This window comes from Nelumbo lutea, chromosome 8, assembly GCF_056320005.1.
Source record: "Nelumbo lutea isolate HS-2025 chromosome 8, American lotus-T2T, whole genome shotgun sequence".
NCBI classification, from domain to species: domain Eukaryota; kingdom Viridiplantae; phylum Streptophyta; class Magnoliopsida; order Proteales; family Nelumbonaceae; genus Nelumbo; species Nelumbo lutea.
In genome coordinates this window covers 45143440-45160265 of record NC_142691.1, presented here as the reverse complement: position 1 = coordinate 45160265, position 16826 = coordinate 45143440, and the positions used below count along the sequence as shown (strand labels likewise).

Genomic DNA, 16826 nt, shown 5'->3' with positions numbered 1-16826 from the left:
TCGATGTCCCCAAGAGGAAGACAAAAGACCACAGTCCTTGAGTGACCTTTTGTCGAACACTCAGTGTGCAATACTTAACAGCCCACTTTTTACTGTTTCAGCCTTCAAAGTATAGAGCACTGTTTACTGTTTCAGCCTTCAAGAAGGGGCTGGAATGAAGATGAGACTGGTATCACTTAGTTTTAAAACAGTCTCAGCAACTTCCCAACCCAATAATTAGCCAAATAGGACCTCCAAAGCAACCCAGAAATTTCTGAGTAGGAGCAGTCCAACAACATTGGTAGAATGAAGTAGTCTCAGCAGTAGTGATTCCAGAGGTATTTTGGCTACTTGACAGTCCAAAAAAGAAATAAAAAACAACCCAGAAATCTCTGGATTAAATCAAACTAGAGGATAGCCGAATAGATGTACTGTTTCCAAGGAAACTTCGGACCTTTTAACAGTCCAGAACAATGAAAAATTAACCCAGAAACAGCTGAGCAAAGACTTACAGCAAGTCTCTGGTTTGAACAATAAACCAGGCCGAACACTTGTCCTCTAGGATGACTTCGAAAACCCTTTTCTCTGATTTTAAATCAGGCAAAGCAACTTGTTCTCTGATTCTTCCTAGTCACCGAACCCTTCTCCAAGTGTGTAGAAGCTTGGGAACCCTCCAATGACCTCCAAGAATCAGGCGGATGACTGTAAACTCTCAGCCCTAGAACCTCCTCATGTAGTTGGCTGAACTAGAACCACATGAGGGACACGCCAAGCAGTGGCCTGCTCTGATACCAAGTTGAAAAACAGTCCTAGAAGTAGGGACTGTGTTTGAAACAAAGAAAACTAGCAAGAGAGGATTAGAGAAGAGAGCTGCGGCAAGAGGGGTTAGAGGATGAGGAGTTCGAACATAACCTCCCTCTAACTCTCTAATACACTTTTATTAAGTTAACCTTTTAGTAATTACAAGAGAGGTCCTTAGTTGGACAAGAAATTACAAAAGAGGAACATAAAAGAGTATGGGCCCAGAATAAGGCCCATTACAGAGAAGAACATAAAGATAATATACAGTAACAGCCTATGGGCCATTCGACCCATCTTCTCTTCACTCAATAGAATGGTGTGGCCAAGCGCAAGAATGGACATATCCTTAGTGTTGTGAAGACATTATTGCAGGAGTCCCATACTCCACCTTCCTTTTGGGTAGAGGCAGCCAGTACAACTGTGTTTTTGATCAACTATATTTCTTCCTCAGTTCTTGGTAATATGTCTCCCTTTCAGAAGTTATTTGGTCGTTCTCCGGATTTATCTATGCTTCATGTTTTTTGTTGTGTGTGCTTTGTTCATCTTCCCTCTCGTGAACGTTCTAAATTGTTTGCATAGTCTGTCATGTGTGCTTTTGTGGGTTATAGTCCTGACCACAAATGATTTCTTTTTTATGATCCCTTTATTCGTCGCATTCGTATATCACATAATGCTGTTTTCCTTTACCACGTTTCATTTTTTGCTGGAATTGCTAAACAATTAGAATGTAATTCATTCGAAAGAGGGAAACCGTAAAGTTGAGAACGCTCTCAGGAACTCTGCTTCATCTTCAAAGTCTTCAACCTTCGGTCCTTCACAAATCACATTTGCGAAACCCAGAACTTGAAGATCAACTTCAAGTTACAAGCTTCCAGTGGAAGTTCAGCCTCAAGTTTTTATTTTTCTTTTTTTTTTACTCCTAAGAAATATGGAAGAGGGTATGCTCTTACCTGAGTTCGAGAATGGCTGAAAAACCTGAGATGAAAAGTGGCTATTGCTCACTTGCTCGGTTGCTCAAGACTCCAACTCCAACTTCGGCCTTCAAGTCTCCAAGACTCCAACTCCAACCGATTGCTGATGCAGCCTCCAGAAGACCAAAACCAAGCCTCAACTCCTCGTTCCAGCCTCCAGGTAACGGAACAAAAAACCCCTTCTTCTATGAAGTATGAAACCCTTCTTCTTCTTCTTATAAGCTTAAAATTCGTAGGATGATTCTCTATGTCTGTAACATGTTGTCCCCTTGTTCTTTATTTTGTTAAGCATGTGTGTGATTCTCTGTGTATGAAATTATGTTTGGTATCATGCAGATGCTTTTTTTCTCTCTTTTTTTTTCTCTTTTTCTGTTAGATGTGAAACCATATTCTTTTTCTTGTACGTTAGTCGACATGCTTGTCGACATATTAGGAAAGATGTTTTTTTTTGGACCGACTTGGTCGACATTTTCGTTACAACTCATTTTCATGTCACTAAGCCTCGACACCGACATATGTCGGGCGACATTGGCGACATTTGAAACAATGGTTTCCCAGCAACGAGTGTTTGCCTTTCTCTTAGGGTTGAATTCCACATATGAATCTATCAGGTTTCAAATATTGGGGGGTAAAGATCTCCCATCAGTAGAAAAAGTATATGCTCTTGTACAGTCAGAAGAGAGCAGACGGAATGTGATGAATAATCTTGAGGGAGAGCATATTGCTTTAGTAGCTAAAGGGTGTGTTGCTACGGGTAGTGGAAATTCCTTCAAGAAGAGTGACTTCTAGAAGAAAGTTGATGATAAAGATAAACTATGGTGTACACACTATCAGAAGTCTAGACATACTTGGGAGATGTTGGGAGCTTGATGGGAAGCCAAAGTGGGCTCAGGAAATGAGTAAAAAGCCGAATCAAAATAAGAAGCCAAGACAGCAAGGTCAGAGGAAGTTTAATGCAGCAAATTTAGCCTCTCAAGAGTCTCAATCATCTACCACTACCATGAGCCCTTCTGGGACTAATCTGAGGGAAGATATCATTAATTATTTCCGTGACCATTTGGAGCTGTATGGAAGGCTCAGTATCAGTGGCTATGATATTTGGATTAATCAATGCCATGAGATTAGGGGGTAGCAATTGGTGTGTGCTCAAAGTTTAGAAGGCCATTATTGGATTGGGAGGTGGATGAATTCTCTTTGTATAGATTGGAGAAAATGAAGATTTCAAGTTTGACAAAGGTTGAGCTACGGTTTAAGTAATGTAAAAATGGAAGATTTACTGTGAAATCTTTTTTTGCAGTCTTACTTAAGAGATCAGATAGAGTTCTCTTTTCTTGAAGGTATCTGGGGTAACCCTATCTCTTCGAGAGTGGATGCTTTTGCATGGCTGGTAGCAATGGATGGTATTTTGACTGCTTATTATTTGAAAAGTTGAGGCTTTAACATGGCTAGTGTGTCTACATTTGTTTGATAGAGTAGTGGGTTCTCACACGTTTTTTAATTTATATTTGGTATAAAAAAGGTTATGTTTTTCTTATTTGCAGGATGAGGTCACATCTTTTCCATTATATACTGAGGCAATACGGTTTGCTTTTCATGAAGAGAGTATGGTCCGCATTGCTGTACGTGCTTTGACCCTTAATGTCTATCATGGTAACTTTCTATATTTTCCTAACCATTTTCAAACTCTTTCTTCTAAAGTGTAGTTGTGTTGCAATGGCACCCAAAGTTTTTTCTTCAATGCTTATTCTTCCATTTGCAGTTGGCGATGAGTCTGTAAATAGATATGTTACCTGTGCTCCATTGGCTGATTATTTTTCAAGTTTGGTTACAAACTTCCAGAACCACTGCTTCAGATTGGATGAATTGATTTCTGAAGCTTCAAGGTAAGAGTCAGAATGTTAATGAATGTATATTATACATTTCATGCTATTGTGTAAACTTTTGCACTATGGTAAGAGATTGGAATAACCACCTTTTTATATACATTCCAAATTTTTTAGACATACCAGTGTATAAATTTGTCACAGTAACCCTTAAACTACCAGTGTGTAAACTTTTGTCACAGTAATCCTAACAAGTGTCATTTGGCTACTGAGACAGGAACCCTAGCCCGGAATCAACCTCCTGCATTCTTGCTGGTGTGGATGAAATTGAAGATTATCTGTACTATTTCAGTGATGTCATTTCTGCCGGCATTCCCGATATTGGGAGATTAATAACAGAGAATATTTTGCAGCTTTTGGTTTTTCCATTGCTTTTTTCCTCCCTGAGTATGGACCTTGTTAAAAGTGTAAGCATTTCCATGTTTCAGCAATTTGTGGATTCCATGTTTTTGATGTTCCTCATACATTTTTTTTTTGTCTGAACATCTTGTTTCTTCTAACCTTTTGTAATATTTAACTACAGGAAAAACTGATTGGTGCTACCACTTCTCTGTACTTACTTTGTTGCATCTTGCGCATTGTTAAAACCAAGGATTTGGCAAATATTATTGCTGCTGCTCTTTTCTGTCAGCCTGAGGCCTTTATTCCAATGTCTGAAGCTAAACTCAATGGTTATACTTCTAGTCATGATTTCAGTAATGTAAATCAACAGCTGGAAGAAGGTTCTTGTGGCACAAAGGCTGACACTGGTAGCTTAAGGGTTACTGTGACAAATTTATCTAGTTCTTCTCAAATTCATTCCGCAGAAGATCTAGCATTGCAAAATAACTACAATGGTCCACGTTTGGCTCTGAGGTTACTTTATATTACATGCCAGAGGAAACTCCATATTTATTTTCTACATACAATGAAATTAGATTTGTGGTTTCTGCTGTGTATGTTTAAATTTCACTGTCGAATGGATGCTGTCCCTTCTAAGGCATGTAAATATTTTTCTGGAAATTTGGAATCATAAACTTATTATAGAACACCAACTCTTAATCAAGTTTCCATGTTGAGGCTGGGTGTAGCCCAGTTGATATTTTTTATGTAAAACATTTGCATGATTTTATCTTGTTTCCTTATTCTCATATGAAATTGGCTTATTTCTCTAGTTGGTGTGAAACATAAAAGTATCAAATGCTAAAAGTAGAGTTAAGATATTCTATAGCCCATGAAAATCCAGGGAATGGAATCATGGGTCTTTATTCTGTTAATGCAGAGGGGTGGAAAGATGGTTGGAAGATGGGAGTTGCTTTCAAGAAAGGCAAAGGGACATTCTGGATAGAAACCACTACAAAGGAGGTGGAAAACAGGATGAAGTTTCTGGGAGAATATCTAGTTGGAAGATTCACCAAAGAAATTCCTCCTTTGGAGTCGGTGGAAAGATGGTTGGAGGCAGAGTGGAATCCATTGAGGGGATTGAAGATAAAGAAGTTGATTGAAGTCTTGAAGGTGTATTCCTTTTCATATTTTCTTGCGAAGATGACACTTACTGAAAAGAAGGGAGGTTTCTGGGTGGAAAACCATTTTTATAGGATTGGTGGAGGGGAAGTGAGGCTGTTATACAACATACCCACGACAAGATGGAAAGGGAATATAGCGTTTGGATCTGAATCTTTGGTCTCCCTTTGCAGTTGTGGTGCCCGGGAGTAATAGAGGTTATTAGAGATCATTGTGGTGGCTTCAGCCGAATGGGTGACTTAGACTTAGCTTTGGGTGGGTGAGAATCCAGGTGCGGTGGAAAGGGATCGTTCTGGCAACAGTTGGTATGCCGGTGACGTAGGTGTTATATACAGTTACAATTTGGCTGGAAGCCATTTTGTAGCTCATCCTCTTTTGTTGAGGTTAAAGAATGCCGTGACAATCATAAGGGAGGATATTAAAAAAGCTTATGAAGTGGAAGAAATGGATGTGTTTGTAGATCCATTGGTGGCACTGAAGAGTCAATCAAAAGGTTCATAGGAGGTTGAACAGTTGAGGATGAAATTGCCGGAATCTGCAACTGTAGACAGATTGGAGAATTCAAATAGGTAGATTGGGGAAGATGAACAACAACCATTGGATCAAAACAATGATGAAGAAGCAGGGTCAGTTGATGGCCGTTCGATTTCTAAGGTGATCTTACCTGATCAAATAGGTGAGCCGATAATTCAAAGTTCTAATTCAAATGAGGCAGAAGCAGACGTATGGTAGGGATCCATACAAGAGTTAAACAAGTTAATAAAGGAATGCATGGTAGAGAGGGGAAGCCTGGGACACATTGCCGGGCCTAGTTGTCAAGATCTACCAGAGGCATGGGTATATTCCAGTTGAAGAGCCAGGAGGAACCGGAGGGTCAACAAAAATGACCACACCTGAACTGGTGAAGACCCTAAAAGGGTCAGGCCATCTAACCCATCTGAGTGCAAAGGACTTAACTCAAGGGGGATCAAGTTCAAGGAAAAAGAAAGAGAACCTTGGCACTAGAGACCTAAAGCAGTGGCGAAGGAGAGACATATATTGACATATATGTAGATATTTTCCCTCTGAATGTTAATGTTCCACTTGTTATTTGTTAACACACATATGCTACTTGATGAGCTCTTGGGTTACTGCTAGCCATCACTAGAACTACTTTTCTTGATGAGAATATTCTTTGTTTTACTGCATTGTTGTGGTATAACTAATTTTCCTTTTCTTTCAGAATATGAATAACAATTTATTAATACTGTTCTCTTTTATATAGGGAGTTGTTGTGGTCATATGTGGTTAGTGGGAGTGACATACAAGTGTTAGGTTCTTTGTACATGATGGCTACATTACTGCAAACAAAAGGTATTACATTGAAACTACTAACCTTAGTTCTTATTTGCTATTTATCCGTACTTATTGAAACTTGCATGTTCTTTGTAGAACTGGATGAGCCAATGCTGGATGCACTTGGAATTCTTCCACAAAGAAAACAACATAAGAAGCTCTTGTTGGTAGGTTGTAGAAGCTAACAATTTGAACTATATTGTTTTCATAATATTCTTGCAACACTTGACCTTTACAAGGGCGATGTGCATTTTATAAAATTGTCTAATCAACACATTTTCTTCTTCCATATAAAATTGTCTACTACTACTACTACCAATACTTTTTCTTTTCTTGTTTTCCTATAACAAAAATAAGGGTTAAGCCCCTATATTTTTTGAATTTTCTTTTCCTTCTTCTTTTTCTTCTCATGAATATGTTGATTTTCTATACTTTAATATGAACATTATACCTTTCTTATGAAAATTATGAATAATTATTAAGGTAATATGGTTATGGTACCTAGGGAACTAGACTAGGATCTATGTTTTCTACATAAAAATATCCATCGCCTAGGCGACTAGGCGACAAGGCGCCCCCCTGTCGCCTTGCCTCGCCTTGGTACCTCAAAAACTTTATACTCCCCAACCTTTAGCATCTTCAATAGCATGCAACCCAAGATTACTTCCTCCTTACGAGTGTTCTGCAATACAGGATTTGCATTCATTCCTCCTCTAGAATCTGAGCAAATTCACAACTCTTTCATTGACTCCTCTCTAACTGCACCTTACTCTTGCAAAAACACTGAGGAGCCATCTACATCCTCAACCTCAACTGGGACATCATACCACCTTGCAGACCAACCCCTTGCACCTTACGTAATGGTGACAAATTTTCTGCTTGGGCCTCTATTTTCACAACTGCAATTGTATATGTTTTTGAATCTTTCTGGGACTTCCTTTAAACCACGGAGATCTAGAGATGCTGGATTTGGCCTCCTCATCTTTCCACGAGTCTTCTTGATCAATAGCCAAACCTTTGCCTCTTCACACAAACCACACAAAGGATCTTGATCCGCCCTTTGGAGTGACCACCTTTCATTAATTTTTAAGGCCTTGGGGTCCCTTTGATTTTGAGCTACTGGGTTTATCTACACTGTCTCTTGGGCTGGTTTGTGGTCCTGTACATGTGGACGGACTACTAGGCTTCCACAAGGCCTTCTTTTGGTTGTCCAAAATTCCAAATTCTTTGTGGGCCTTCTTTTGCATTCATAAACTCAAACATTCTGCTCAGCCCAGTGATTATAATATGTAATGTTCATTTCCAGCAAGCATTCTTTTATGACAGACTTCAACTCCCTCCTTTTTTACAGCGATGTTAGCTCTTGTCCATTTAAACTTTGAACTTCCTCACCTTTTTATGGTCCATCTGCTTTGCACTTGCTTAGAAATTTGGTGGCTAGGATCAAAATGATCTACTACCTCCTCGGGGGCTTTGAACGCCACAACAGTGATCTGCTTTGGAGCTTTGTCGTCCTGTCCCTCACATTGGTCTCTGGCAGCAGGAATTGCAACTCTAGGGCTCTCATTGTGTTCCTTCCTCCGCATGTCTCCCTGCCTTGCTGACTTGCAACAGTCCATCCCACTAATGATTCCATATTCCAGAGAGCTTCCCCCTTGCTGTAATCGTGGGTTTACTCAGAGATAAAGTCTTTCAAATCTTAGTGCTGGAGATAGTGGCTCCATAGGTGGTTCCAGCTTTGATGAAATGTGGATTGAATGTACCAATTTCCTCACCTTAACACATACAGTTGTTGGCACCTTGCCCCTCTAGATCATCTGCAGCTGTATTCATTTTACATGTCACAACTTCTACGGCTGAGTTTTCCATCCTTAGGAAGCCACTGCAGAGATCTCCAATGGCTTTAATGATTTTCAGGCTCCAAAGTATCAGTAGGTCATATACTTGAACCAGTACAACTTCCTCCCCCTTGTCATTTATTTAGAGTTCGTCCATATTGAAACCCACACAGGCACTCCGCACTCCATTGATCAAGCATAGTCTATTATTTCTAATTTTCCATTGCGACACGTGAAGGATCTTCTCTGCTTACTCCCTTGAGGGGATAATGAAAAGAAATGCCTCTTCACTGGTTTCTTCATCTTCATCTCTGACACTGGGCCCCATACCTCCCAAGTCCATTCCTTGACCCTTGTTGCATCTGGAGTCTTACCTTTGAATCTGCTGGCTAAGCACTCCTCTAAGAATTTCCTCATATCTACTCTACCTGCCAATGTTTCAGTCTGGAATGTGTCATCCTTACTTGGTAATTGACACTCTCTATCCATAGGTCAAGCTCACGGCCTATCCATGGATCAAGCTCATGGCTTAACAACATCTTTAAACAAGACCCCTTCATGCGTTCTCACACCACAGACCCCCAGCAATGGTGGTTGCCTTTGCGTCTTCAGTGTTCAGTTATCGCTACTCAACGTTCATGCTACTTTCACCTCAGGGACAAATTTGGCACCACAAGTGTATGAACTTGTTGTTCTCTTGCCTGATTCCTCTTCTTTATTCTAGCATTTGCCTTGTGAAGGAGAAACCAGTGGAAGAAGTGAAAAGCTCCCTTGCTAAATCTAGTTAAATTTGAGACTTCCTTGCTGGAATGAAGTGAAAAGGTTATATAAATAGATAAATAGACAAATAATTTAAGAAATTACATTTTTCTTTTTAATGGATAACATGATTCTTTATTGATGGATAATGACTTATTGAAAGTGGAAAGGAAAAAAAGAAAGCAAGATGGGGGAAATGGAAATAACCTTCAACCTCTAATCCAATTACAACATCCAAAATTGGAAATATTGATATAGAAAGCCACAAAATACATAATTAGAGAATCACCACACAGCTACCAATATGCATGAGTTATTGAAGCCAAATCAACCTGGGCCAGACTGCAACTAAAATCCTGCAACATGAGTACATAACCAGAAAACACTACAGCACCACCCTAGTTGCCAAAATAGCATGATAATAAAAGTAATCATATAGTCAGTTGGAAGAGGGGCCCTTGCTCCTTCCCTACCAGTTCTTATTCCTTGTGTTTTTACCAATTCATTCTTCCACCTGCTCTTCTGAACCCCTCTTTCTACTAGCTTCTGCATTTTGTTAGCAACCCTCACCTTTCTTTTCTACCAATAGATTCTTATCCTGTTTCTCCCTTCCATGCCACATTTTACTATTTTTCACTACCTCTGTTAATACCTTTCCCTTAATCAATTCTACCTCCTTTGTTCTCCTGCTATTCTGTCTGGCTATGATACAACTGTCCGCCCTGCTGTCCTGCTACCCTGTTCCTCTCTTCTAGGGAGACTTCGAATGTATAGAATTTATTTTCTTAGCTTATGAAGTGTACTTGGCCTCAGACTTATATTATTAATTAACTTTATGATTTTTGGTGCTTTGGAGAGTTCTTCATATTTTAACATTAATTTGATATATATGAATAGGACATCAAGGGAGTTATACTTGAGTTGGAGATGAATATTTTTTTAAGCGAAATTTCTGATTGTTGATCTTTTTCTGCATCATTTTTCTAACCGTTTAGAAGACAGGATGCCTTTACTTTCTTGTTTTCTTGATATACCAGTTTGTGTCCAGTTCAACTGGTGTTAATCCCCAGTTGGTTGCAATACTTTATGTCTGAACCCTCAATATTATTATTTGTGATCCTAATGCGAAGTAGTACGTGGTACCATGGGTGTCCTGCTTCATTAGTTGCTGTTCTACTTGAACAATCACTTTTCCATGATATTGAGTTGTTTAACTGAAGTATGCCAATTTTATTGTTGTGTTCTGGCAGCAAGCTTTGGTAGGTGAGGGCTCAGGTGAGGAGCGGCTCTTTTCCTCGGGAGGAAGCCCAATGAAAGATGGTTCCAGTAGCGAGCTTGATAGCTATTTCCAAAAGCTCAAGGTATTTAAAATTCTCTTGATCTCTCTACCTATCTTTCTTCTTCTCTTTTCTTCTCATTCCCCTCCTTTTTTCTCTTCCTTTCCTTTCTGAACTACTAGGGAGGCTCAATCCATGCTTGCTGTTGATTAGTGTTGCATGGATTTACAGAATCCAACACATGTACAAGAGACTGGCTTGGCAAGATGAGAAAACATGGACTTACAGGCATGTCCATGGAAAATTATATAATATTAAAATAATTCTTTATTTTGAATTCTGACATTATACCTATGTAGAGGGACTGGGCAGAATGGGCCCTAGTATCTGTTTTTATGTTTAAGTAGTATGTTATTTGTTTTGTATGTAAATGGGCCTGTTAGTCTCTTTTATAAGTTCTTGCTTAGCTGGCCACCCACTTAAGGGAAGACTTGTAATTAACCCAGTTAATGAAGATTAATAAAAGAATTAGTGAGGGGTGAGAGGAGATTATGAAACTCCTTTTTTCTCCCTTCTTCCCCATCCTTTTCTTCTTCTTCTTTTCTCCTATAATCTGAAATATTTTACTGTTCTTTTATTGGACTGAATCACATCTTGGTATTAGAGCAGGGTCTTCCTCACTTTTGGTTTCCTTTTCTTTTTCCATACACCCTTCGATTAGAAGAGCACATGGAGATATAAGTTGCTAGTTATTCAGAGAACTTTTTTGCCTAGTTGGTAGAGGGTTTGGAGAGTCAAAATCTGGCTATAGATTGCCAAGAAAGTGGGGCTGCTGATTGTTTTGCCCAAAACCCTAGCCGACTAGAGAGTTTCCAATTATAGGTTAAAGAGACTGTTTGGATGTGGCGCTCAAGGCTTGGAGGGCTCCTTTTGATCTCTAGAAGTGGGCGATTGTAGTTGGAAGAGGTTTGGGAAACTCTGGTAGGAGCGGGTACTTCTTCTCTCTTTCTTCCCGAAAGTCGAGTGCAGTGAAACCCTAGTTTTGGGACCTTTAGATCTATAAAGATTGAAAACGTTGTTTTTTGATTTTCGTTTGGTCGATCAAGCATGGTTTGAGAGATTCAGAGCTGCCCTTGTCTCCTTTGGTTGCACACAAATTCAATCTGACCATACTTTGTTTATAAAAAGAAGTAACTCCTTGGTGACTTTTCTGATTGTTTATGTTGATGACATTGTGGTTACGGGAGAGAGTTGCTTCAGGGGAAGTTTGCTTGCTATTTATCTCTTCAGAAGAGTAGTTGACTGATGTTTTGACCAAAGGTGTTCCAAAAGGGAAACTGACACACTATATAAGGAAGCTGGGCATGATTGACATCTATGCTCAGCTTGAGGGGGAGTGTAGAGAGACTGGGCCTAATGAGCCCTAGTATCTGATTTTATGTTTAAGTAGTATGTTGTTTGTTTTGTATGTTAATGGGCCTGTTAATATCTTTTATAAGTTCTTTTAAAGTCCTTGCTTAGCTGGCTGCCCACTTAAGGGCATTCTTGTAATTAACCCAGTTAATGAAGATTAATAAAAGAATTAGTGAGGGGTGAGAGGAGATAATTGAACTCCTTTCTCCCTTCTCCATCTTCTTCTTCTTCTTCTTCTTCTTCTTCTTCTGAAATTTTTTAAAAAATGTTGCTTTTGTTGTTCACTGATATTTGATACAAAAAATGTATTCATCTTGTAGGTTAGTTTCTCATTTATGTCAATAGGCCACTGGGCTAGCAGATAAAAAGGAAATGTTATGTTGAAGTGACCTCAACTCAAGATCCATGGAGTGTTGGACTCAGGACACATTTTCCAACACAACACGTTATCCATTAAGGGCAGTCCATGTTACATTGCTGTTGATAGATGCCACTAATCTGATTGATACTCCTAACAAGTGCATTCTAGTTTCATTTTCTAATATGATAAAATATAAAGTTTCCCTTTAGAAGTTGTTCTATTACATTTACCATTTCCTGTGTTATGTTTGTGAGAATGACTAGAAATGTTAATCATGTTTGCATCCTTGGATCTCATGTCAAACATAGTACACTTGTGTGTTTAGTCATTAGTCCTTCATATAGTCATTCTCCAAGTTCTGGAAGGGGTTTTTAAATGAATCTTCTTAATGTTCCCTATTGTGTTCCCTGTTTAATTGCTATTTTATCAAGCCTCAAACCTATTTGTACACTTTAAATTACTTATGTCTTCTAAAAGTGGTAAAGGAATTATTTTGACCTCTTGATGAATTGAACAGTGTGATATTGGGTTTGCAGCATTAGATCAGGAAGGAATCTTGGAATCTTACTGTAAAGGTCAATGTTACAAAAGGAGGGGGAAAACATGAAGATATAGTAAAACCTAGGAATCTCACCATAAAATGTTATGCTTAGGTACCTTATAACTCTTGGAATTTCATTTAGTCTGTGTTTGGAGTCAGAGGACAGAAATTGAAACCCTGGAGCAAGCATCAAAACTAAAGGATATATTATGACTAATGCTCCCCTGTGAATCCCAAATTTTAATTGAACAGCAGAAAAGGCTGCTAAAAATCTATTTAACTTGGGATTCAGCCCAGCTCTTTCTTCAGAGCCAATCAATGAAGTGGATCTTGTGAATCATCTATGGCTTATTTTCACTTCCATTCTAACTAACAGAGCATTAACTTATTCCCAGCCTATTTTAATTTTTCTCTTAGTTTCAGCATGGATATGGAAAACCATGAGTATGAAAAATTGCACTGAATAATGTGAAATTCAGTGTGTATGAGAGAAGTAGCTGGGAGAAATGTTGGGCCCCAAGGTGGGATATGCATTTTTTTTCTTTTTTGATAAATAACTTTAAAACTTATTAAGGAAAAATAAGTAAAAGAGGCAAAGGGGCAGATAAGGAAAGGTGATAAGAAATCACCCGAGAGAAGAGAGACACTAAAACAGCTTACATCCAAAAAACCAGAATACAAAGACATTCAAACAGAGAGACAAAAGCTCCAGATCTGGTCACCTTCACCCACCTCGACAATCTCCAACACTTCTCAGAATCTAGACACACGAACTTCTAATCCTCCTCCTCAAACATTTCCTCTTGCCTGTCATCATCTTCATCCCACTTCTCCTTTTGCAGCTGCTACTTTCTTCAACCTCTCTTCCTCCCTCTTCCTCTCATATTCTTCAAACGCCTTCTTAGAAGGCTCCTTGCCTCCCCAGAAAAACAAGCCAAGATTTTTACCAATCTCAACTTCATTCTCCACCAATTTTTTAATAGGAACTCTTCCAGGCCTCTTCTCCTGATCTTTAAGACTTCTATCTGGAGCTCTCACTTCAAAGATGTCTCTGGTTCCATTGTCTTTTTCATGCTGACTAGTCCCCACCTGAGGGTCCAAACTCCCCCTTGTTTTGATATCTACCCGCCCCTTTTTTTGCCAATACATCAGCAACAGTGATTAAAAGGTGAGCTTGCAAGCCTAGACACACAAGCGAGACACATACCTTAAAATGCACCTTGCCTATGTCTGAGGCACAACACTTTGTTCTCTTTTGAACATTAAAATCCACCATACCTTAAAATTCACCTTGCACATTTTGTTCTCTTTTGAACCTAGCAGCTGGGCCAGGGGCACCCTTGAGCAAGCCCCTTGAGGCAAGCCCAAATAAGTCCATGTTAGGGTCTTAAGTTTTTAATCCCTGTTAACAGATGTTATTTTATATTTATATAGTACCGCAGGGGTACTATTGTATTTTTCCTTTTTTATGTTTAGTTGTTGTCGCCCTAGTATAAATATAACATACTGTGCTGCCTGCAGTATCTTTTTGGGCTCTCAGTCCTCTCGTCTCTCCTCTCCTCTCTCCCTTTCTCTCTTCTTCCTGTACAACATGGTATCAGAGCAGGACGTCCAGGTCTGAAGGGTGAAGTCGAGCAGTCTGTCTTTTCCTCTTCCAACATGTAGAAGACTTTGTTTCGAGGGTGACAGACTTTCAGAAGTTATCATCTGCTGTTCGGCTGCCCTGATGTTCCACTGAAGTAACCTTTTTTTTTACCTTGTTCTCGTCTGCTGTTCAGCTGTCCTGATGTTCGACTGAAGTACCTTTTGTTTACTCTCTTCTCCTTTCTGGTCGTGTGTGCTGGACCTGTACTAGGTCTGCTGCTGCACCCCTTTCTTTTCCTTCTTTTTGTGGGGTCTTTTGATCCCTGTGAAACCGTAGGTCATAAGGACCTTGTTTATGTGCTGCAACAACAGCTTTTTGGTGGCCTGAAGGTCTGGAAGTGTCTGGTACCTTTTGTAACAACTTTTTGAGGCTGTGTTCCTCTTTTGAGTGTTGTTTTTGAATCTGAAATCAGGAGTGGTGAACCTATCCTTTCCCTTGGCTGTTGTCCCTCTCGATGGTTTAAATTATTTAGAATGGTCAAGAGGGATCAAGCTGTACATCACTGCAAGGGGCAAGATAGGTTATATTAATAGGAGAATAAAAGAACCACACTCTGGGAGTGCTGAACATGATAGATGGAATCAGGAAAACAACATGGTTATGTCTTGGCTTTTAGTCTCTATGCAACCTCAAATAAGGAGGAATTTCATGTGGGATGAAACGGCAAATGAGATATGGGAACAAGCAAAATGAACATATTCGGAACTGCGACACTATGCAAAAATCTACCAACTACAGGCAGAATCGTCTACTTGTAAACAGGGGGAGAGGTGTCTATCTGTATATTACTTTGACTTGACTTCTGTCTAGAAGGAGTTGGATCATTATCAGAGTGTGGAATGGAAGTGTGATGAAGATGCAAAGCTGTACAAAAAACTCGTCTCCCAATAGAGAGTGTTTTCTTTCTTACATGGTTTGAGCCCTACATATGAGTCTATCAGGGTCTAGATCCTCAGTTCTAAATATCTTCCATCAGTCCAGGAAGTTTATGCTATTGTACAATCTGAAGAAAGCAAAAGGAATTTGATGAACAATTCTGGTGGAGATGCAGTTGTGTTGGCCGCGAAAGGGAGTGTTACTACTAGTGGAGGAAATTCTTCCAAGAAAGGAGATCTTCATAAAAAAATGGACGACAAAGATAAATTGTGGTGTACTCATTGCCAGAAGCCCCGACACACTCGAGATACATGCTGGGATCTTCATGGAAAGCCGAAATGGGCTCAAGATCTGAATAAGAAACAAAGTTCCGATGTGAATAAAAGGTCAAGACAACAAGGTATAGAGAAACACACTATGGCCAACATGGCTACTCGAGAGATTCAGCCCCCCATCCATATTGTGACTCAGACATCTGGATCTGACCCAAGGGAGGATATTATGAATTCCTTCCGTGACCATTTAGAGCTCTATGGTAGAGCAATTCGTCAGATGGATGCTCCTCCCTCATCCTCATTTGCGTCTACCTCAGGTAACTCTGCCACAAATTTCCATGTTGCTTCTCATACCCTTGACTCTCCATGGATCATTGATTCTGGAGCGTCAAAACACATGACTGGTACGTCCTCTTTCAAACCTATCACCTTTCTAGAAGAGACAAGGTGAGACTAGCTGATGGATCATATGCTTCCATAGTTGGTCAAGGAACCGTCTCTCTTCCCCTTGGCCTTACCCTCTCTGATGTTTTACATGTTCCAAAATTTTGCATTAATTTGTTCTCTGTTAGTAGTGTTACTAATTCCTTAAACTGCTCAGTGACCTTTTTCCCTTCTTACCGTGTGATCCAGGATTTGGCCTCGGGGAGGACGATTGGTAGAGGATGTATGGTTGATGGACTTTACATGCTGGAGAATAAGGTTGGTCTTCATGCTACAGAGTCTATGAGTCAGTCCTGTAAGAGTCAAATTTATTTATGGCATTGTCGCCTTGGTCATTTGTCTTTTGAGTCTTTGAAAGTTGTGTTTCCAGATCTGTTTAAGTCAGTGTCCGTTTCAGATTTCTCTTGTCAAACGTGTCAATTGAGTAAACATTGTAGAACTCATTTTCTTCCAAAAAATAGTAAATCTGAATTTCCTATTCACATTGTTCATTCTGATGTGTGGGGCCCTGTTACTTTACCATCTGAGAGTAGTTACAAGTATTTTATTACCATCATTGATGATCTCATGGTCTTCACTCAATTTCAAACTGAGATCCAAATTTTTCAGTCAGATAATGCGAAAGAGTATTTTCAGTGATCTCATGGAATTCTTTGCTTCGCGTGGTTCACTTCACCGTAGCTCTTGTGCCTGAACACCACAATAAAATGGTGTTGCTGAACGAAAGAACCGACATCTCCTTGAAGTGGCCCGGGGTTTACTACTCCATATGAATGTCCCCAAACGTTTTTGGCTTGAGACTGTCCTTTGTTCTACCTACCTCATTAACCGTATGCCCTCTTGTTGGTTAGAGTGCAAAGCCCCACATCAGCTTCTCTTCCCTAAGGCCCCCCTTCTTCCCATTCCTCCTCGCGTACTTGGTTGT

General features: G+C 39.7%; 1 protein-coding gene across 4 annotated transcripts in view; it reads left to right on the top strand.

Moving 5' to 3' along the window:
* The window catches only part of LOC148843962 (CLEC16A-like protein), a 132472-nt gene that overhangs the window by 31642 nt on the left and 84004 nt on the right, over positions 1–16826 (top strand). For all 4 annotated transcript variants that reach the window (XM_088958874.1, XM_088958871.1, XM_088958872.1 and 1 more), the window contains exons 10-16: positions 3293–3401; positions 3511–3634; positions 3852–4041; positions 4158–4489; positions 6402–6490; positions 6569–6639; positions 10320–10430. In XM_088958874.1, the coding sequence (XP_088815000.1) occupies positions 3293–3401; positions 3511–3634; positions 3852–4041; positions 4158–4489; positions 6402–6490; positions 6569–6639; positions 10320–10430 (1026 nt within the window). The remainder of the gene's footprint in view (positions 1–3292; positions 3402–3510; positions 3635–3851; positions 4042–4157; positions 4490–6401; positions 6491–6568; positions 6640–10319; positions 10431–16826) is intronic.